General features: G+C 43.3%; 1 protein-coding gene across 1 annotated transcript in view; it reads right to left on the bottom strand.

Annotated features, from left to right (window-relative positions):
• gabbr2 (gamma-aminobutyric acid (GABA) B receptor, 2) overlaps positions 1–23,429 on the bottom strand; it is a 358,754-nt gene that overhangs the window by 11,176 nt on the left and 324,149 nt on the right. The window contains exons 16-18 of the mRNA XM_014142790.3: positions 23,055–23,237; positions 21,728–21,857; positions 16,421–16,538 (exon numbers count right to left, since the gene is read on the bottom strand). Of these exons, the coding sequence (XP_013998265.1) occupies positions 16,421–16,538; positions 21,728–21,857; positions 23,055–23,237 (431 nt within the window). The remainder of the gene's footprint in view (positions 1–16,420; positions 16,539–21,727; positions 21,858–23,054; positions 23,238–23,429) is intronic.

The raw sequence follows: 23,429 nt of genomic DNA on the forward strand, positions 1-23,429 counted from the left end.
TGCTTTTGTGAAGGATTCAAACTCATTTGATCTGTAACAGGGCCCATTGTCAGATATTAAAGTCTTTATAATGCCATGCCTGGCAAAGGCTGCTTTCAGCTTGTGTATCACAGCTGCAGATGTGGTGCTGTGAAGCTTGTCGAGTTTGAAGTATCTGCTGTAGTAGTCCACTGTTACGATGTAGTCCTCGTTGTTCCAGGTGAACAGATCGGTTGCCACGACCTGCCAGGGTCGGTCTGGGATACAGTGAGGTAACATTGGCTCTTTGGTGTTTGAGGGGCGTCGTTCAAGACATATGGCGCATTTACCAACAATGTCCTCTATTTGTTTGCACATTCCGGACCAAAACAAAATGTCCCGTGCTCTCTGTTTGCACTTTTCCATGCCCATGTGTCCAGCATGGATCTTTGTCAAAATCTCTTCTCTGAGACTGGTAGGAATAATGATTTTCTCTCCTTTGAAAATGATTCCGTTGATCTGTGATAGTTCATCATGATGGTTCCAGAATTCTGAGACGCTCTAAGGGCATTTTCTCCTCTCCTCAGGCCATCCATCCTGTATGACTTTCCTCAGCTGTGTGAGTTGTGAGTCCTTTTCTGTTTCTGCTTGGATCTCCTTCAGTTTTGTGTCACTAACTGATAAGTTGCTGTACACGGTGTGCACTTGCATGTCCATGCCTTCACTGAGGCTGCTGTCCTTGTAGGTAAGAAACTTCCTGGAGAGTGTGTCTGCGACAGGGATGTCTTTGCCTGGACGGTGAGTGATTGTGAAGTCATATTTTTGTAGTTGAAGGATCATTCTCTGTAGCCTTGGCGAGGCTGCGGCTAGTGGTTTCCTCATGATTGACTCAAGGGGCTTGTGGTCGGATTCCACAATGACTTGTCGTCCATATACGTACTGATGGAAACGTTTACATCCGAACAGAATGGCATAGAGCTCCTTTTCGATTTGAGCGTAGTTGATTTCACAGTCTGTGAGAGATTTGGAAGCGTAGCCGATGAGCTTTCCTTCTTGCAGTAGCACTGCACCTAGTCCATACTTTGACGCGTCCACTTGGAGTTGAGCTCTTTGTTGGGGTTGTAGTAGGCAAGGATTGGTCCTGGTTCTCTCGTGATCAAGTCTTTCACATTCTGGAAAGCAATGTCGTGTTGCTTGTGCCAGAGAAACTCACTGGACTGCTTTAGCAGTTGACGCAGGGGTGCATTAGCATTGGAGAGGCAGGGTGCGAACTTGGCTAAGTAGTTGACCATGCCATGCACTGTTTCCAGCTCTGCACGGTTCTTTGGTGGCTCCATTTCTTTTATGGCTGAGATCTTCTGTGGATCTGGCTTGATTCCAGTCGCTGTGAGAAGATGTCCGAAGTAGCTGACCTCTGTAGCGCCGACTGTGCTCTTCTCGGGGTTGAGCCGGACTCCTCTCTCGCGGGACCTTTGCAGCATCGCGCGGAGGTTTCGGTCATGCTCCTCTTTGGTTCGACCATAGGCAAGGATGTCGTCCACAATTGCCACAACTCTGTCGAGGCCTTCGTACACTTCGTGGATCTTTCGCTGAAACTCATCTTGGGCTGAGATAATCCCAAAAGGCAGGCGACGGAACCTGTAGCGTCCAAACGGTGTGTTGAATGTTGTGAGCTTAGATGACTCTTCTGTGAGCTTGATAGCCCAGTAGCCTGATCTAGCGTCCATGACACTGAAGTAGTGTGCTCCCGCTAGCTTGTGTGTGATGCCATCTAGCGTCGGTAAAGGATAATGGGGGCATTTGATAGCCTTGTTCAAGTCTCTTGGGTCGGGGCATACTCGGAGCTTGCCTGAGCGTGGTTTCTCCACCACCACTAACGCATTTACCCAGTCAGTCGGTTGGTGACTATGTCAGATTGCTCCATGCTCTCCAACTCTTTCTTCAGACGGGCACGGAGAGCAAGGGGAATCTTTCTCGGTGGGTAGACCACAGGGGTTGCGTCTGGGTCAAGGTGAATGGTACATTCTCCTGGGATCCTATAATCCTATTCCTGTAAAAACATCAGAAAACTCCTCCAGTACATTTTATATCTCTACTGGTGCTGTCACTGATAAAACTATCTTGATGAGGTCCATGTCTAAACATGCTTTAAGACCTAGCACTGCAGGTGCTCTCGTGTCAACAACGTAAAAGTCCAACATCATGTCACTTTCCGTGTATTTTCATTTGAAAGTGCATGTGCCTTTTACTGGGAGCTGTTCACCACCATAACCAGTCAGTCTGTGAGTGGTGGTCTGTAGCTCGCACTCAGATGTCAAGCTGCGGTACTTATTGAGAGGAATAATGTTTACTTCTGCACCAGTGTCTGGTTTGAACTTTAGCTCTGTGCCTTGTGTTCCTATCTCAATGTCAGCAAAGGCTTGCTCTGTCTCTGATATTTGACTTTTCTGTGTCACTGAATCAATAAACAGTTCATCAGCATTTGACTCTTTGATTGACATTTCATCTTCACTCACTGAGTGTACTGTTTTTCCACAGTAAGCTCTGCACACTTTTGCAAAGATTTACCACATTTAGCACACTGTTTTGCCTTTAGCTGGGAAATTTCCTTGTTTGCCATGCACTTTGTATCCACAATATCCACGTTTTGGGGCGTTTTGAGTCTGTGTTGCTCTGTTTTGGAGTTGTCTCTCTCCGTTCTAAAATGCGCTCTCTGGGCACCGGAGGTGTGCTTTGATGTCTGCCTGACTGCGTGCACTGCTTGTTCATGTGATGCGCTCGTGCTGCCGCGCGAAATGGTTTCATCTGAGCCTGTGCTAGCTCGTGAGATCTGGCTATGTCGATAGCTTTGTCCAGCATTAGCTCAGACCCAACATTCAAAAGTTTCTCTCTCACTCGCGGTGAGTGTATTCCAAATACAATACGGTCCCTGACCATCTCATCCTTGTTTGCATAATCACAGTCTTTCACAAGCAGACGTAGCTCAGTCACAAACTGTTCAAAAGACTCGCCAGCTCCCTGTACTTTCTCATGGAATTTGTACCTAGCGAAAATTGTGTTGGTCTTCGGCACAACATATGCTTCAAAACGATCGTAGTATGTTTTCAGTACCTTTGATTCAGCCTCGGTAAGTGTCCATGTGTTGTAAATATCTCTCCCTTTTTCACCGATCCAGAGGAGCAGGTAGCTGCACTTTTCCTCTTCTCCTCTTTCCTTCAGAGGACCCGTGAACATTAGCTCCACATGCTGTTTGTACTTACGCCATGTATCGGGTACGTTTGTAGACTCCCAGTCCATTCGAGGTGAAGGAACTCCAGAAAAATCCATATTTTAAGACCTTTTACTCTGACACCATGTCTTGTTTTGCACGCTTTGTACAAAATAATCAAATGCAGTACTACAGGATATTTCTTATCGTAGCTCTTTATTAGCTAGCTACAACTGGCATGTTCACCTATCTCCAACCATGATCAACTGACCATGACTTAACCATCTGGGTGGTCTTAACCAATCATAGCACAGTATGATACGGCGGTAAAATGCATCCAATTATAATTCAGTATGTTTACACATATGAATATTACACAGATGACAAGTCCAAATTGAACAACTCAAGCTTCCTAGTAAAGGCCAGTCCACGACTGTTTTCTCTCTTCCTTGTAACTGCAGATTTAACCCGTTTAAGTGACAGAAATTGCCAGCCAAAAAAGCTGTGTGTGTAGCTTGCAGTTAAAGCTTCTGTCTGGGGCGGGAAGGCCACTTTTAAAGTTCCATGCTTGGATTCATAATGCCTTCTGAGATTGAATTCCTCGCAAACAGCAACATTTTCATTGCAAAAGATGGTAAGATGAACATCTATCTCTGTACATTCTTTCCCGAAACTTCAATTTTCATTACACACCTTTCTTTTGACACTTTTAGATAGCGACATTTTCTCTTGGTATCAAGCTAATTATTCTGAACTAATAAGGTCTACGTAGCCTGCAGTAGACTACGTAGACCTGTCTTCGACCACCAATCAATGTCACGACTTCCGCCGAAGTCGGTCCCTCTCCTTGTTCGGGCGGCGTTCGGCGGTCGACGTCCCCGGTCTTCTAGGCATCGCTGATCCACCTTTCATTTTCCATTGGTTTTGTCTTTGTTTTCTACACAACTGGTTTTCATTCCCCAATTCCATGTTCATGTATTTAACCATCTGTTTCCCCCATGTTTTTTGTGCGTGATTATTTATATGTTAATTTCGGTTCATGACGGCTGGTATTTCGACGGGTGCTGTTTTCACCCGTGCGTAATATTTTATCGTTTGTATTTGGTCAAGTGTATTGTTACCTTGTGCCTTTATTTTGAGTAAAGTACGTTGCTCACTCATTTTGCTCTCCTGTGCCTGACTTCATGCACCAGCTACACCCACCTTCTGACAATCAATGCACAGAGAAATAGACAATAATAATAATTGAATAGAGACATGGGGATTTTATGAGCGTAATCAGATCGAAATTATTATGTTATTGTCACTGAGTTTATTATGTACTAATCAGATGTGTTAAAAATGTTGTTTAATTTGTAGTGTAGGCCAATTGGTTGTGCTAATATTATATACTAATTATATACTATTAACTCAGAATTTTTGGGGGCCTGAGGCCAAACCTAGTTGACGTACCCTGACTTACATCCTCCAATTTGTGTGCTATTGTATGGCCAGGTCAGACATATGATACTATAGGTCCACAAATTCATATTATATTTTAGAACGGCTATAGAGCTCACCAGCTTGTAACCCTAAAACCGTTCAGCCACCCCTATGGGGAAAATGAATGGGGAAAGAATAGGGTTTTGGGATAAATCTCGAAAATAAGGTCTGAGGTTAACACAAGCTATATGTTATATGATTTTTTTCTGAGATAACATCAGTCAGGTAATAACATGATCTTTATAAATTATGAAGCCTTTGTGTTTTATGTACTTTTTTAAATTACATACATGCTTAAAACATTCACAGTGTTGTTAGTTGATGAAGATTATCTCATAGAACAAAACGTATAAGATCTCCAGGGCCTGTGTTTCCCACAGACCTTATTTTTGGTGTGTATCCCAAACCCCCCCCCCCCCCCCAAAAAAAGACATTCATTTCCCATAGGCTTTGTCCAGTGAACCATGGCGGAGTTAGTGCCGACAAAAAGATAACATTACCATTTATCTTTATTCCAGTTATAATGTAACCTAATGCAGCGTACAGAATAATACAAATTGCAGAGACCATGTTGCGCTCTCTCTCTCCCTCGCTCTTCCCTCCACCCTCTCTCTATCTCTCCCTCCATGTGATCAAACATTAATGTGGTGTGGGAATAGCTCAGAGTGTCTCCTGTCTATTTTCAGGCCCTGCTGCCAGTGCTGCTTCCAATCGTAGCCGTAAATCACTGGTTACATACATAAGCTCTCTCTCCTCTCTCTCTCCTCTCTCTCTCTCTCTTCTCTCTCTCCTCTCTCTCTCTTCTCTCTCTCTTCTCTCTCTCTTCTCTCTCTCTTCTCTCTTTCTTCTCTCTCTCTTCTCTCTCTCTCCTCTCTTTCTTCTCTCGCTCTCTCTCCAGTTGAAATAAACAATAACCAAAAGTAAAAAGACGAAACATCATCAACAAAAAACTATTACAAACTAACACTAAACACTCACAAAAGTTTCTAAATGATAAAGACATTTCAAGCGTTATATTATCAGCTATGTACAATGTTTTATCAATGTGCAAATTGTTGTAGTACGAATAGTAGGAAAGATAAATAAACAGATACATATTGGTGGTATTTACAATGTTGTTTGTGCTCCACTGGTTGCCCCTTTCTCATGGCATCGGGCCAAATCTTGCTGCTGTGATGGCACACTAAGCTATTTCGCCCAACAGATATGGGAGTTAATCAATGTTTGATTTGTTTTCAAATTATTTGTGGGTCTGTGTGATCTGTGGGAAATATGTGTCTCTAATGTGGTCATACATTTGTCAGGAGGATAGGAAGTGCATCTCAGTTCCACTCCATTTTGTGGGCAGTGTGCACATAGCCTGTCTTTTCTTGAGAGCCAGGTCTACCTACGGCGGCCTCTCTCAATAGCAAGACTATGCTCACTGAGTCTGTATATATTCAATGATTTTTTTTAACTTTAGGTCAGTCACAGTGGTCAGGTATTCTGCCACTGTGTACTCTCTGTTTAGGGCCAGATAGCATTCCAATTTGCTCAGTTTTTTTGGTTGATTCTTTCCAATCTCTCAAATAGTTAGATTTTTTCTTTCTCATAATTTGGTTGGGTCTAATTGTGTTGCTGTCCTGGGGCTCTGTGGGATCTGTTTGTGTTTATGAACAGAGTCCCAGATCCAGCTAGCTGAGGGGACTCTTCTCTAGTTTAATCTCTCTGTAGGTGAGGGCTTTGTGGTGGAATGTGTGGGCATTGCTTCCTTTTAGGTGGTTGTAGAAGCTCTTTTCTGGATTTTGATAACTAGCGGGTACATTCCTAATTATACTCTGCATGCATTGTTAGGGGTTTTGCGTTGTTCACAAAGTTTATTTTTGCAGAATTCTGCAGGCAGAGTGTTTATTGGGTGTTTGTCCCATTTTGTCAATTCGGTTGGTGAATGGATCCCAGACCTCACAACCATAGAGGGCAATGGGTTCTATAACTGATTTAAGTATTTTTGCCAAATCTGAAATAGGATGTTGAGTTCAATGTTTCTTTTGATGGCGTAGAAGACTCTTCTTGCCTCGTCTCTTAGATGGTTCACAACCTTGTGGAAGTTACCTGTGGTGTTGATTTTTTGGCCGGAGGTAGGTATTCTTTGTGTTCTCTAGGGCCACAGTGTCTTGATAAAATGTGTATTTGTTGTCTTGGCTACTGGACCTTTTATGGAACACCATTATTTTTGTCCGACTGAGTTTTACTGTCAGGGCCCAAGTCTGACAGAATCTGTGCAGAAGATCTAGATGATGCTTCTAGGTGACAGAAGCACCAGATAATCAGCAAACAGTAGACATTTGATTTCCAAGTCTAGTAGGTTGAGACCAGGTGGTGCAGACTGTTCTAGTGCCCTCGACAATTCATTGATATATACAGTATGTTGAATAGGGTGGGGCTCAAGCTGCATACCTGTCTCACCCCACGGCCCTGTGGAAAGACATCTGTGTGTTTTTAACTAACACTTGTGTACATAGATTTTATAATGCCATATCTTTTTCCTAATGGCAATGTCATATGTTTTTCCCCGAACACGCTTTTCATCACTTTGTATAGCATATCCGAATGCCAAATTAAGTCAAAAGCTTTTTTTATTTTGTTTAGTTTTGTTTGTCAATACGGGTGTGCATAGTCTATACATGGTCTGTCGTACGGTATTTTAGTAAGAATACAATTTGACATTTGCTCAGGTCATTTTTTTCACAGAGGAAATGTTGGAGTCTGCTGTTGAAGATACTGCAGAGGATTTTTCCGAGATTGCTATTGACTCCATGGTAATTATGGGGGTCAAATTTGTCTCCACTTTTGTGGATCGGGGTGATCAGACCTTGGTTCCAAATATTGGGGAAGATGCCATTGCTGAGGATAATGCTGAAGAGTTTAAGAATAGCCTATTTGAATTTGTGGTCTGTATATTTTATCATTTTGTTTAGTATACCATCAATACCACAGGCTTTTTTGGTGTGGAGGGGTTTGCATGTTGTCCTATAGTTCATTCAATGTAACTGGAGAATCCAGTGGGTTCTGGTAGTCTTTAATAGATGTTTCTAAGTTTTGTAAATTATCATGTATATGTTTTTGCTCTTGGTGCTTTGTTATATGGTCGAAACGTTTGGAGAAGTGGTTGATCCATACATCTCCATTTTGGATAGATAGCTCTTTGTTGTTGTTTGTTTAATGTGTTCCAGTTTTCCATAAGTGATTTGTTTCTATGGATTCTTCAATCACAGTGAGCTGTTTCCAAACATGCTGTTCCTGTTTTATTAGTGTATTTCTAGATTGTTTTACTGTTTGACCATAGTGAAGGCGTAAACTAAGGTTTTCTGATTTTGATTTGATTTGAGGTGTACCTACCGTAGGAGTCCCCTCGATGCCAACCGTTGACTAAGTACAGACCCAGTGTGCGACATAGCTGCATGAGTGACCTGTTTTTGTTGGTTATGATTTCATAGTTTTGTCTGGGGGGGCATATTGGGGAGGGGATGCTGTCCAGGTAGGTGTTTGTCCCCCTGTGTTCTGAGGATGTCAGGTTCTTGTCCAGTTCTGGCATTTAGGTCACCACAGACTAGTACTTGTGCCTGAGCCTGTGGTTGATCTCTAGGGTGAAGAATTTGTCTTCATTAAAGTATGGGGATTCTAGTGGGGGGGATATAGGTAGCACACAGAGGACATTTTTCTCTGTCGAGATAATTTCCTTATTTATTTCTAACCAGATGTAAAATGTTCCTGATTCGATTAATTGAATAGAGTGAGTTAGATCTGATCTATACCAAATTAGCAAACCCCCTATTGTAAGTCCCTTCCTTGTTTCACTCCTGTTAGTTTGGTGGATGGGACTACCAGCTCACTGTAACCTAGAGGGCAGCTAGTGGGTCCATTTCCTCTATACCATGTTTCTTGTAGGAATTTTCAATTTCTTTGGTGAAGTCTGGGTTTCTGCTCTATAGGCCAACGGCAGATGGCCTCAGACCTTGTATATTCCAGCATGAGATGGTAAAAGCTTTGTGTACCATAGTGTCCAGTGTTGTTATTCTCATAGTTTAGTTTCGGACCATTAGATTTGAGCAGAATATCTGGTGATTGCCTCTTAGATCGCAGGATGGGGTTTGCTTGGGAGTAGGAGATGGGGTGGGCTGGTTTGCCTGCTCACGTTCTGGGCATATGTGTGGCTGTCATGTTGAGGTCCTTTCTGTAAGGGTGGGGGGCATGGGGGGGGGGGGGCATAGGCCTGATCTGGGGGGCCTATATAGACTGGTTGGGGTGGGGGTGTGGCTAGTGGTGCTGTGGTCTGGGTGTAGGTCCTCTGAGTGCAGGTCTGGGGGAAGTCCTGCAGGTCCAGGGGGAGTCCAGCAGGTCCGGGGGGAGTCCCGCAGGTCCGGGGGGAGTCCCGTAGGTCCGGGGGGAGTCCCGTAGGTCCGGGGGGAGTCCCGCAGGTCCGGGGGAAGTCCCGTAGGTCCGGGGTGAGTCCCGGCAGGTCCGGGGTGAGTCTCGCAGGTCCGGGGTGAGTCCTGCAGGTCCGGGGGGAGTCCCGCAGGTCCGGGGGAAGTCTCGCAGGTCCGGGGTGAGTCCCGCATGTCCAGGGTGAGTCTCGCAGGTCCGGGGGAAGTCTCACAGGTCCGGGGTGAGTCCCGCAGGTCCGGCGTGAGTCCCGCAGGTCCGGGGTGAGTCCCGCAGGTCCGGGGGAAGTCCCGCAGGTCCGGGGGAAGTCCCGCAGGTCCGGGGGAAGTCTCGCAGGTCCGGGGTGAGTCCCGCATGTCCGGGGTGAGTCTCGCAGGTCCGGGGGAAGTCTCACAGGTCCGGGGTGAGTCCCACAGGTCCGGGGTGAGTCCCGCAGGTCCGGGGGGAGACTCGCTGGTCCAGGGGCAGTCTCGCAGGTCTGGTAGGGACTCTTGCAGGTCTGGGCGGGGTGCTCGACACTCTGTTGCTCTTTTGTGAGTTGCCGGGGTGAGTCCCGCATGTCCGGGGTGAGTCTCGCAGGTCCGGGGGAAGTCTCACAGGTCTGGGGTGAGTCCCGCAGGTCCGGGGGGAGTCTCGCTGTTCCAGGGGCAGTCTCGCAGGTCTGGTAGGGACTCTTGCAGGTCTGGGCGGGGTGCTCGACACTCTGTTGCTCTTTTGTGAGTTGCTGGGGCTGTAGTTGAGTGCAATGTCTTTCAGGGTCCTGGCAAAGGTGGGGAGCGTGACCTTGTAGAGCTGTACCTGGTTGCAGAGGCTGTCCAACTCCAGGGTGCAGTGATGGGCCAGGTAAACATTTGATGTTGACACACAGTCATGGGAAATGCTTGCATTCACCCGCTGTATGGTGGCAAGGTGAACGTCTTTTCGTGGTAGCAGGGTGTAGATGACCACGTGTGTAGGGGGAAAGTGGAAGAAGCTTTTTCAATCACTCCCTTGAGTGCTGTGGCCACCCTTTCCTGCTGGGCCCTCAGATTGTTTGTGCCTGTGTGAATTATGGACACGCGGTGTTTGGACACCACAGTTTAGCCACTTTCTGTTTAGGAAAGAGTTTGTTTTCCTGCACAAATTTCCCATTTGAGTCTATTAGGAGCACAATTTGTGGCTTTTGTGGGTCCTCAGTGGATGTGGGGGTGTTGTCAGGATGGCTGACAGGGGGTGCTAGGAGTGGGGGGTTGGATGGGTTGGTGCGTCCTGTCTTGTCTGTCCTGCATGTGGTGGGGGTCTGAAGTGGGCTGTTCTGTTTGCTTCTCTTGGGGGATGGCCAGCTCTCTTATGAGTTGTTCTCGCTGCCTCATTCTCTGCCCTCTCTCTCTCTTTCGTGTCTTTTCTGCTTGCGCTCTTGTTCGCATGTCCTAACTCTTGTTCTCGTGCTCTCTCTCCATCTGTCTTTCTCATGTGTTCTCTCTATCCAGTCCCAGTTAGATGAACATAGGAGGAGAGGAGAACTGTGAGGACAGGGGGAGGAGGAGGGAATGAAGGGCCCTCAATGATGCATGAAACTCTTTTTTCCCCTCTCTGATGAAGTCGACATTCCCCAGCCTGGTTATGAATAATAAGTGAAGGTAGTTCTTTATTTGTCACCTGAGTGTGCTATGAGTGTTCTGGACCGCCACATTTTAAGAGTTGGGACAACATGCAGTCAGTCAGCTGTGCTATGTGTGTGTGTGTGTGTGTGTGTGTGTGTGTGTGTGTGTGTGTGTGTGTGTGTGTGTGTGTGTGTGTGTGTGTGTGTGTGTGTGTGTGTGTGTGTGTGTGTGTGTGTGTGTGTGTGAGTGAGGGGAAGTGTCTGTGTGTGTGTTTAGTTTTACTATCCTTGTGGGCACCAGAAGTCCTCACAAGGATAGTAAAACATTTTGCCGTTCCCCACAAGGAAAAAGGCTATTTTAGGCTTAGGGGTAACGTTTAGGGTCAGGGTGAGAAATTAGGGTTAGAATTAGGGTTAGGAGTTTGGGGTTAGGGTTCAGACCCGGGGTAACTATAGTTTGAACTAGAATGTGTGGAGAAAAAAAGAATCCAGGGGAACAAATATTTAAATACAGATCCCAAAAAGACTACTTTTTAAAACTAATTGAATACAGATCTCAGGAAGTGACTACTTTTCTGAAACTTTGGATTGGCTGCCTTCAACTAATGGCAGGGCTGTATCTGGAACTGCATGTTGAAGATAGAAATAGAATGAACAGAGCACACACAATATCCTATACTATTCCAATCTATCTGACAGTCATATTTGAAGAGTTTTGTTCCAAAACACTACAGTATATCCACACATTTTTCACATTAGTGTTTTTTGATCAGAATGTATTGCTTACGGGTAAATTCATGTGTGTGTAAAATATTATTGTTCTCAGATTCTTAATGCATAGATGTGTATTAAAATGGGTTTTGTTGCAAAATGCTATATATCCATTACTTAGCTGAAATGGAATGTTTGTATCCAGTATATTGACTTTGATGTGGTTGTCTCACCTAGCTATCTTATTCTTTTACATATATACAGTGGCTTGCGAAAGTATTCACCCCCCTTGGCATTTTTCCTATTTTGTTGCCTTACAACCTGGAATAAAAATAGATTTTTGGGGGGTTTGTATCATTTGATTTACACAACATGCCTACCACTTTGAAGATGGAAAATATTTTTTATTGTGAAACAAACAAGAAATAATACAAAAAAACTGAAAACTTTAGCGCACATAACTATTCACGCGCTATTCACGCGCTTTGCAGCTCCTTCAGGGTTATCTTTGGTATCTTTGTTGCCTCTCTGATTAATGCCTTCCTTGCCTGGTCTGTGAGTTTTAGTGGGCGGCCCTCTCTTGGCAGGTTTGTTGTGGTGCCATATTCTTTTCATTTTTTAATAATGGATTTAATGGTGCTCTGTGGGATGTTCAAAGTTTCTGATATTTTTTTATAACCCAACCCTGATCTGTACTTCCCCACAACTTTGTCCCTGACCTGTTTGAAGAGCTCCTTGGTCTTCATGGTGCCGCTTGCTTGGTGGTACCCCTTGCTTAGTGGTGTTGCAGACTCTGGGGCCTTTCAGAACAGGTGTATATATACACTGAGATCATGTGACAGATCATGTGACACTTAAATAAAGTCCACCTGTGTGCAATCTAACTAATTATGTGACTTCTGAAGGTAATTGGTTGCACCAGATCTTATTTAGGGGCTTCATAGCAAAGGGGGTGAATACATATGCACGCACCACTTTTCCGTTAAAAAAAATATCAATTTTTTTTAAACAAGTATTTTTTTTATTTCACTTCACCAATTTGGACTATTTTGTGTATGTCCCTTACACGAAATCCAAATAAAAATACATTTAAATTACAGGTTGTAACGCAACAAAATAAGAAAAACGCCAAGGGGGATGAATACTTTTGCAAGGCACTGTATATATTTTCTTTCTTTTACCCCTTTTTCTCCCTAATTTCATGGTATCCAATTGGTAGTAACAGTCTTGTCTCATCGCTGCAACTCCCGTATGGACTCAGAAGAGATGAAGGTTGAGAGCCGTGCATCCTCCGAAACACAACCCAGCCAAGCCGCACTGCTTCTTGACACAATGCCCGCTTAACCCGGAAGCCAGCCGCACCAATGTGTCGGAGGAAACACCGTACACCTGGCGATCGTGTCAGCGTGCATTGCGCCCATCCCACCACAGGAGTCGCTAGAGCGCGATGGGACAAGAACATCCCTGCCGGCCAAACTCTCCCCTAACCTGGACAACACTGGGCCAATTGTGCGCCGCCCCATGGGTCTCCCAGTCCCGGCTGGCTGCGACAGAGCCTGGACTCGAACCAGGATCTCTAGTGGCACAGCCTTAGACCGCTGCGGCACTCGGGAGGCCCACCTAGCTATCTTAAGATGAATGCACTAACTGTAAGTCGCTCTGGATAAGAGCATCTGCGAAATGACTGAAAACCAAACGTAAATATTTTACATACAGATCTCATATTACTGTATTGATAAAAAATACAATAATATTGATGTCACAAATGTATCATTTGTACATTTCTTTAAAAATGTTTTGCTATTTGTTACATTTGACTGTGTAAGACATAGCAGTACTACTTACTTCTCTGAGAGTGAACCGGATATATAGCATTTTGCAGTAAAACATGATTATTTGTCTTTGAAAGGAAACCATAAAGTGATAGATTTTAAACAAATATGTCTTCTCATTTAACAACCATGAAAAAAACTGTTAACATTAAAAGCTAATTTACAAATACTTCTGAACATTGATATATAACATTTTGGAACTAAATTATTCACTTGATCTACACACAATACTGTCACACCCTGATCTGTTTCACCTGTCCTTGTGCTTCTCTCCACCCCCTCCAGGTGTCACCCATCTTCCCCACTTATCCTCTGGGTATTTATATCTGTGTTTTCTGTCTGTCTTGGGCAGGTCGTCTTGTTTGTCAAGCTTACCAGCGTTTTGTCTTGTCAGCTCCTGTCTTTTCCCAGACCCTCTTTTTCAATGTCCTCCTGGTTTTTGAACCTTGCAAGTCCTGACCCTGTGTCCACCTGCCTGACCACTCTGCCTGACCCTGAGCCTGCCTGCTGTCCTGTACCTTTGCTCCTACTCTGGATTATCGACCCCTGCCTGCCTTGACCTGGCATTTGCCTGCCCCTGTTGTTACAATAAACATTGTTACTTCACACAGTCTGCACATGGGTCTTACCTTGATACCTGATACAATACATTTATAGCTGAACATTTTGTAAATGTTCATTCTCCTGAATGTCCATCGCCTCAGGTTTACATAATTAAGTCAAACCAATTATATTTTGTAACAGATAAGTGTTCTTGTTTCAAACTCACACTATACCATCTTTAAAGGGATAGTTTACTCAGAATACAAACTAACTACCTTGGCTGTATTTGATTCAAGAAGGCAGTTTTGGGATATTTTCTTTCCTTTCAAGACTTAATAGACATATTTTGTTACTGTTACTGTAGCATTCTCAGTGACACTTAACATTACAGTTATTGTGCCTGTGTAATAAAACTGTACTTACTTTTGGAGAAAACATTTTATTAGCATGTTGTTACATAATACTTTGGTAATAGCATTTTGATCTAACCAATGATATTAGGCCAAAGACACGTGTGTGTTTTGACACTATATACATGAGTCATCTCACAGTGTTTGTGATCATACCCTGATGAAGACAGCTTGCCTGTCGAAACGTTGGATATTACATTTTTGCATCTAAGCTCCTAGAGTGTGCGGCTCTCCCTTATTTTCAAATAGAATTTTGATTGCCTAGCAATGAGCTGAGAGTTTTTGTAACTACTGTTGGTAAAGTAGGGGTATAGCTTTAAAACACCAAAGTGCATTATGGGTAACGTAGTAAGTTAACTATAGTTTTTGATGCTATTGTGGTGGTGGCGAAGCTGCAGCCGAACTGTGAGCCACGCTCTTTTTGCTCCGCTAGCCCAGTATTTTATTTTGCCATTCAGACTACCTCACATGGTCTACAAGTTTAATAAATGTGTCAACTACTTCATAGGAATTCCAGACTAATTCGTCATTAGCAGCGGATAAGATCCCCAAATGTCGGAATTACCCCAGAGCATCCATAAATTGCTCTGGCCCTGGAGCTAGCAAGTGAAGGCTCCCCTGAGCTGCACTGACTACAGTCTGGAGGCGAGACAGGAAAGTGACTGTTCTTCATTACACTTACGTAATAACATTATTATGCGATTATAAAGACATTTCAAAGTCCTACGCAACAACAATGTTGCTATTGTTATAATCACAGTTACTACACATTTTTTTTAAACATGGTGAACATCACTTGAATGATCTACCTTTGTAGTAGTAGTAGATAGATTATTGCAATTCCTAAAGAAAAATATTTTTGAAAGTCACTTGAAGGCTATTATCCATCAATCAATCACATTTATTTCTAAAGCCCTTTTTACATCAGCCGATGTCACAAAGTGCTATACAGAAACCACTTTGACACCAAGTATGGCTGGTGTCAAGTGTTACTGTATTACCTTATGTCACACATTATAAAAATATATTTGTTTGTTCTTTTGAAGCTGCAAACCTGGTTTACTGTAATTTGAGGTGATTCCATGTCCCTCGTGTATTTAATTCTAGGCTACAGGTTATATTAAGATTCATATCTTAGAGCCCTACAAACCATGTGCTTATGATCATATATTTTGACTAATTCAACTAACTATTGTAGTTTTTGGTTCTTCATCAAATATTTGGCAGCCATCAAGTATATTTTGTTGTATTCAAATTCCTTCAAACATTATTTGGTTTACTGAGAGTTATTCAAAATACTTTCAAATATTCTTTGTTTTTCTGAGACCTGTATTTGAATATCAAATAAAATAGTTGCCTTTTAGTTGAAAATCTATATAAATTATAGTCGACTACCTCAAGTATATAAAAAGTTGGCATTTTCAAATTAACTACAAAATACAAACATTTTCTGCCCAGGTCTTTTAGGGTTATGATTAGGTTTAGGGGCTAGGGAATAGGATTTTGAATGGGAATCAATTGTTTGGTCCCCACAAGTATAGTAAAACATAGTGTGTGTGTGAAGAAAGAAAGATGATTGGGTCTGTCACGTCCAAACCAGTAAAGGGGTTATTTGTTAATGTAGTTTGGTCAGGATATGGCAGGGGGTGTTTGTTTTATGTGTTTCGGGGTTTTTGGTTAGAGACTGCCAGAGGTCCGGACAACAGGCCCTCCGATTTGACACATTGAACTCTATCTGAGAAGTAGTTGGTGAACCAGGCGAGGCAGTCATTTGAGAAATCAAGGCTTTTGAGTCTGCCGATAAGGATGCGGTGATTGACAGAGTCAAAAGCCTTGGCCAGGTCGATGAAGACGGCTGCACAGTATTGTTTTTTTATCGATGGTGGTTATGATATCGTTTAGGACCTTGAGTGTGGCTCAGGTACACCCATGATTCACTTGGAAACCAGATTGCATATCGAAGAAGGTACGGTGGGATTTGAAATGGTCGGTGATCTGTTTGTTAACTTGGCTTTCAAAGACTTTAGAAAGGTAGGGTAGGATAAATATAGGTCTGTAACAGTTTGGGTTTAGAGTGTCTCCCCCTTTGAAGAGGGGGATGACCGTGGCAGCTTTCCAATCTTTAGGAATCTCAGACAGAGCTGGTACCAGAACAACTGCCATGCAGTGCTGCTGGTGGTAACAATATATCTGATGTATAGTTTGTTGAAAAAGTCAACAGGAAGAAGAAAAAATGAATTAGGAGGAGAGAGATGTTTTGAGGACAACTCACTGTTCAGGTGAGTTGATATCCTCCAGAGGACCTCTGTTTATTCTGGAAGGGTCCATGGAGCCCCACTGCGCCTGAGGCTTCTGCTCAAGATGATTCTTCAGTATCGATTTCTCCCCCTCTGCAAAGACATGGAGAGATGGCACAGCAAACAGGCTGTAACGCTATGGTTCAAAATGACTCCCTATATAGTGCACTACCTTTGACCAGGACCCAATAGGACTCCAAAAGTCATGCACTATATAGCAGTGGTATTCAACGTTTCGGATCATGGGGGAACTGCAGTGGGGTCACCAAAATGTACACACAAAAAATTAGATTGCAGATTATAGTAAATGAGAATATACAAACGTTTCTGAGAAAGATAGGTTCAAAAATTAAACGTTATTGAGTAAATGTATTTATTGGTTTAATGAAATTATAATGAATTGAAGGTTATTTGTTGATGTAAAATCAAAATTGACAGATTTTAAGGTTGTGCCATTAGATTTGGGGTGTGGTGGGGTCGTGACATATTCTTCCAAAAAAGTTTGAATACCACTGCTATAAAGGGAATAGGGTGCCATTTGGTATGCCACCACTGTATATGTCCTCTCTCCTTAGTTCAGATAAAAACACCTGAGAAGCTAAGGCCACTGAAGGATGTCATGCCATCAGTCACTGTATCATTACACAATGCATGTCAAGCACTCTCAAAAAGAATGCTAAGTATGAAAATATTGACTGAAGATTTTAGAAATCTTAATGTGTCTGTTACAGCTTCAATTTTCTGATACAATATCTGTTGAGAATTACATCAAAGGGCCAAACAAACAGAAAACACTTCTGTTCTATGAGTTCAACACATGCTGGTAGCATAGTTAGTGACAGAGAGAGAGAGAGAGAGAGAGAGAGAGAGAGTGAGAGAAAGAGAGTGAGAGAAAGAGAGAGAGGCAAGAGTGAGATGAACAGAGAGAAATGAGGAGAGAGAGAGAGACTGCTGTGCTTCATGATGTTGTGGGAAATATTTCAGTCCAGGGGGGAACAGAGTCATCACCGTGGGAGACAGACAGAGAGTGTGAACATAGTTGGAATCAAAGTAAACAGCCTTATCAGTCTTTCAAACAGCACCTGGAGACGCCCAAAATGATCCCCTTTTGAGTAAATTTCTTCCTCTTCAGTTGTCCCAGATTTTAACCTCTTAGCATAACATTAACCTGATTTGAAGATCACACCACGGCATTGTGTCCTCAATACGCATCTAAAAAGGAGGTGGAAACTATTTTGATAAAAATAACCTCCCTCTGATGGAAGAAAGATGCCTCCTTGTACTTATTTTCTCTTAGATAAGGCTAATGGAGCGGATATGTTGTCAAGGCTGTGGGTAACTTGTGAAAGGAGTCAGGCGCAGGAGAGCTGAGATGTGTGGTCAAGGTATTTAATACAAGATAAAACCAGTATAAACACAATACTACGGTGCGGGAAAAATACCGGTACCACGAAATAAATGGGCGTAATAACAAAACCTGGAAACAAAATACCAGCTGTCAGTAACAGCCTGAACAATAGAACAAACACGCACACAAACATGGGGGAAACCAGAGGGTTAAATAATGAACATGTAATGGGGGAATTGAAACCAGGTGTGTAGAAAACAAAGACAAAACAAATGGAAAATGAAAAGTGGATCGGCGATGGCTAGAAGGCCGGTGACGTCGACCGCCGAGCGCCGCTCGAACAAGGAGAGGGACCGACTTCGGCGGAAGTCATGACATATGTGAACATAGCATAATGGATTCATATGGACTTGTTAGCATATGAGCGATTCACTGTATATTCCTGTTGAGATAAAGAAAAATGCATAAACCCACCTCTGAAAAAAGTGTCGGTGGGACGGTGTCAAAGTACAAGTGCAATTTACTGTGAAGTCACTACCTCCTGAGCAATAACCTTGTTCTGTGTTATTTTCCAGAGCCTCTATGGCATTCATAGATTCCTCAAATGTAAGACCAAACTCTGCCGTGTTCAACTGGGGGAATTCAACTGAGGGAATTCCTAATATGGGTGCCATGGTCCTTGTGTCAGTCAACCCCACCGCTCAACCACCACCAGGCCACACCATGTGCTGATGAATATTCATGGTCTACGGAAAGTGTTTTGCCTGTGCTTAGTTGTGATTGTAATCTCTGCTGACACTGTGTCGTACTCATAACAGCCACTCATTCACAGCGTTTAGTCCAGGACTTTTCATGAATACTGATGGCTGCAGTTAGAGGAGTGATGAGGATTCTCAGGCAGAGATATGCCTGTGGTGGATTGCTCTATGAAGTGGCTGAATCCTTATGGTGAATATACTGGCCCATTATACGTCTGTCTGTCAGCCTGCATTCTGAACAGAAGCTTATCATTGAATAATCAGCAAACTGGGGGTTGGGTTACTGTAGTTCAGAACTACTAGAGGCACTGTGGTGTAGTTGTCATCAAGATATCAAAATCAAATAAAATGTTATTTGTCACATGCCGAACACAACTTTACCTTGAAATGCTTACCTACGAGTCCTTTCCCAACAATGCAGTGTAAAATATTTTTTAAATAGTAACAATAACAAGGCTATATACAAGGAGTACCGGTACCGAGTCAATGTGCAGGGGTACAAGGTAGTTGAGGTAATTGAGGTAATATGTACATGTAGGTAGGGGTAAAAGGGACTAGGCAATCAGGATAGATAATAAACAGAATAGCAGCAGTGTATACAGTTGAAGTCGGAAGTTTACATACACTTAGATTGGAGTCATTAAAACTCATTTTTCAACCACTCCACAAATTTCTTGTTAACAAACTATGGTTTTGGCAAGTCGGTAAGGACATCTACTTTGTGCATGACACAAGTATTTATTCCAACAGTTGTTTTCAGATTATTTCACTTATAATTCACTTCATCACAATTCCAGTGGGTCAGAAGTTTACATACACTAAGTTGACTGTGCCTTTAAACAGCTTGGAAAATTCCAGAAAATTATGTCATGGATTCAGAAGCTTCTGATAGGCTAATTGACATCATTTGAGTCGATTGGAGGTGTACCTGTGGATGTATTTCAAGGCCTACCTTCAAACTCAGTGCCTCTTTGCTTGACATCATGGGAAAATCAAAAGAAATCAGCCAAGACCTCAGAAAAAACATTGTAGACCTCTACAAGTCTGGTTCATCCTTGGGAGCAATTTTCAAACGCCTGAAGGTACCACGTGCATCTGTACAAACAATAGTATGCAAGTATAAACACCATGGGACCACACAGCCGTCATACCGCTCAGGAAGGAGACGCGTTCTGAGATTAACGTACTTTGGTGCGAAAAGTGCAAATCAATCCCAGAACAATAGTAAAGGACCTTGTGAAGATGCTGGAGGAAACAGGTACAAAAGTATCTATATCCACAGTAAAATGAGTCCTATATCAACTTAACCTGAAAGGCCGCTCAGCAATGAAGAAGCCACTGCTCCACCATAAAAAATGTTCTCTGGTCTGATGAAACAAAAATAGAACTGTTTGGCCATAATGACCTTTGTTATGTTTGGAGGAAAAAGGGGGAGGCTTGCAAGTCGAAGAACATCATCCCAACCGTGTAGCACGGGGGTGGCAGCATCATGTTGTGGGGGTGCTTTGCTGCAGGAGGGACTGGTGCACTTCACAAAATAGACGGCATCATGAGGGAGGAAAAGTATTTTGATATATTGAAGCAACATCTCAAGACATCAGTCAGGAAGTTAAAGCTTGGTCGCAAATGGGTCTTCCAAATGGACAATGACCACACGCATACTTCCAAAGTTGTGGCGAAATGGCTTAAGGACAACAAAGTCAAGGTATTGGAGGGGCCATCACAAAGCCCTGACCTCATCCTAAAGAAAACTGGTGGGCAGAACAGAAAAGGCGTGTGCGAGCAAGGAGGCCTTTAAATCTGACTCAGTTACACCAGCTCTGTCAGGAGGAACGGGCCAAAATTCACCCAACTTATTGTGGGAAGCTTGTGGAAGGCTACCCGAAACGTTTGACCCAGGTTAAACAATTTAAAGGCAATGCTACCAAATACTAATTGAGTGTATGTAAACTTCTGACCCACTGGGAATGTGATGAAAGAAGTAAAATCTGAAATAAATCATTCTCTCTACTATTATTTGGACATTTCACATTCTTAAAATAAAATGGTGATCCTAACTGACCTAAGGCAGGGAATTTTTACTAGGATTAAATGTCAGGAATTGTGAAAACTGAGTTGAAATGTATTTGGCTAAGGTGTATGTAAACTTCCGACTTCAACTGTATGTGAAGAGTATGAAGGTGTGTCTATGTGTGAGTGTGTGTGTATGTGGCATCAATATGCATGTGTGTGTTTTGTGTATGAAGGGGGGGGGGGGGGGGGGGTGTGTGTGTGTGTGTGTGTGTGTGTGTGTGTGTGTGTGTGTGTGTGTGTGTGTGTGTGTGTGTGTGTGTGTGTGTGTGTGTGTGTGTGTGTGTGTTGGAGTGTCAGTGTAGTATGTGTGTGTGTGGGTAGAGTCCAGTGAGTGTGCATAGAGCCAGCGCAAGAGTGAGTACAAAAGTCTGTTCAAAGCAAATAGTCCGCGTAGCCATTTGATTAACTGTTCAGCAGTCTTATGGCTGGGGGTAGAAGCTGTTAAGAAGCCTTTTGGACCTAGACTTGGCACCCAGATACCGGTTGCCGTGAGGCAGCAGAGAGAACAGTCTATGACTAGGGTGGCTGGCGTCTTTGGCAATTGTTAGGGCCTTCCTCTGACACCGCCTAGTATATAGGTCCTGGATGGCAGAAAGCTTGGCCCCAGTGATGTACTGGGCTGTACGCACTGCCCCCTGTAAAGCCTTGGGGTCGGATGCCGAGCAGTTGCCATATCAGGCAGTGATGCAACCAGTCAGGATGCTCTCGATGGTGCAGCTGTAGAACTGTTTGAGGATCTGAGGGCCCATGCCAAATATTTTTATCCTCCTGAGGGGGAAGAGGTGTTGCCGTGCCCTATTCACAACTGTGTTGTCATGTGGACCATAATAGATCCTTAGTGATGTGGACACCGAGGAACCTGAAGCTCTCAGACACACAGATAGTAGCACGGTATCATAGTTAGCAGACAAGAAACTAGAGTAACAATTAAAAGCTTGCTGTACGTACTGTATGAGGTGGACAGATAGTGTTCAACTCTTCAGAGAGAATCATGTGTAGACAGTGAGTGAGTCAGCAGCAGTCCAGGATGACAGAGGTGTGTCTGTTTAAATGTGGGAGGTAATGCTGTAGAAGTGTATACATAAGTAGCAGCGGTCTGTCACCTTTGCCGTCGGTAAAGTTGCGTATGCTGAGGATGTTGTTGACGTCTCCGTAGTGGTTCTGCTTGATGTACGGGGTCTTCTCTGGGGTGTCCTGCAGCTGCATGGTCACCTCCTCCAGTTCCTTATCCAACTGCACAGACAAAATGTGTTAAAGGGGGCTAAGGGGTTAAGATAGTGTTTCAGGGGTTAAAATAGTGTTAAATTGTTAAAATAGAGTTGTTAAACAGTGATAGGAAAAAAGCAGCAAGGACAGATCATGAAGAAACATTTTCCACTCAACTCCATTGTACTTCTAGAGAGGCTCTAGGAACAACTAGAAGGGCAACGGCTACTCTTACACTGCTAGAAGGGAGTAGATACAGTGAAATGCATCACAGAGAGACTTCTGGAAAAGTGATTGGCATTAGATTTCTCCTCATGATATTCAACATCAAAAACACAAAACATCATCAATTTAAACGAAAGTAGAAAAGAGGATACACTGTATAGTTGTGACAAGATGGTGCTACTGACAGACAGGGCCTATTAGAGATGAGGCAGGCTCTAACATGCACCCACACTGCTCTGCTCGCCAACAAGTGTCTGCGTTGCCAAGCGCTAAAATAGAATTCAGTTGTATTTGTGACGCTGAACGCGGTGCAAGTCCTGCCTCTCCCATCTCCTCATTGGTTTATAGAAGCAGATACCCCGTTCCGTCGGTCATCGTAGTAATAACTATGAAAGTTAGATGCCAATCGCCATCTAAAGTCTAAAGAAGAAAAAGCCTGGAAGGAGGAGAGATGATTAGAAACGATTCAGTTGACTGTTTTATCTGTGAATTAATTGTCGGAGTAGAGGACCTTGTGCATTTCAGGTAAAATAACAACTCAACGTTTATTCAGGACAAATTAGCTAGCAACAGCAAGCTAGCTAAATAGGACAAATTGGCTAGTAACTGCAAGGTAACTAACTTATTTGCCATAAATGTTTAATGCTTTTCGACCTGTCCCCAAATTAATATTTTAACCTGTGTGTCGTGATCGCGTTTGGTGTGGGGGGACAAAATCAATTTGCGCGCGGCCGGTTTGTGTACGGTGTGACCTCTGTTACTCTTACCAATGAAAAATACCATACTTTAGATACAGTAAATCCTAAAAAACAGGGTGTCAATCTGGTCACAATGATCTTCATCAACAGGGCCAGGATTTTTTTCTGATCATGTAAAGTTGACCAGGGAAAGTTCTGGGTACTAAATGTAGGTAACAGGTCAGGTCATGTGGTGGGGAATGACTCCTTGCCCTCTTCATGAAACATGACGTGACACAAGACAACATCACGATGACGTCACCTCTGTTATCTTCATGCGGAGGCGGTGGTTGTCGCTCTGCAGGCCGTCCAGTCTGGACGTGTTGGCCTGGTTCACACTCGTCACTGACGTGGACATCTTGGAGTCCTCTTTCTTCTGGTTCGTATTGAACTTTAACCTCCGATTCTGAGTAGCAGCGTCCGGATTGGTCCTCATCGTGATGAACTGCAAGTTGTTATAATAAAGGAGAGTGGCTTAGAAGGACAGGTTAAAGTGTCACATCCCATTCCTCCTCTGGTATCATGTTACACTTACTCACTCACGTTTTAATGTTTTAAATACAAGGGAAAGTAGTTCATATAATCATGAACATTATACTTTCTGAGAGTACTCTTAGAGTGGTTGAATCTTTACTGA

This window comes from Salmo salar, chromosome 14, assembly GCF_965601325.2.
Source record: "Salmo salar chromosome 14, fSalSal1, whole genome shotgun sequence".
NCBI lineage: Eukaryota > Metazoa > Chordata > Actinopteri > Salmoniformes > Salmonidae > Salmo > Salmo salar.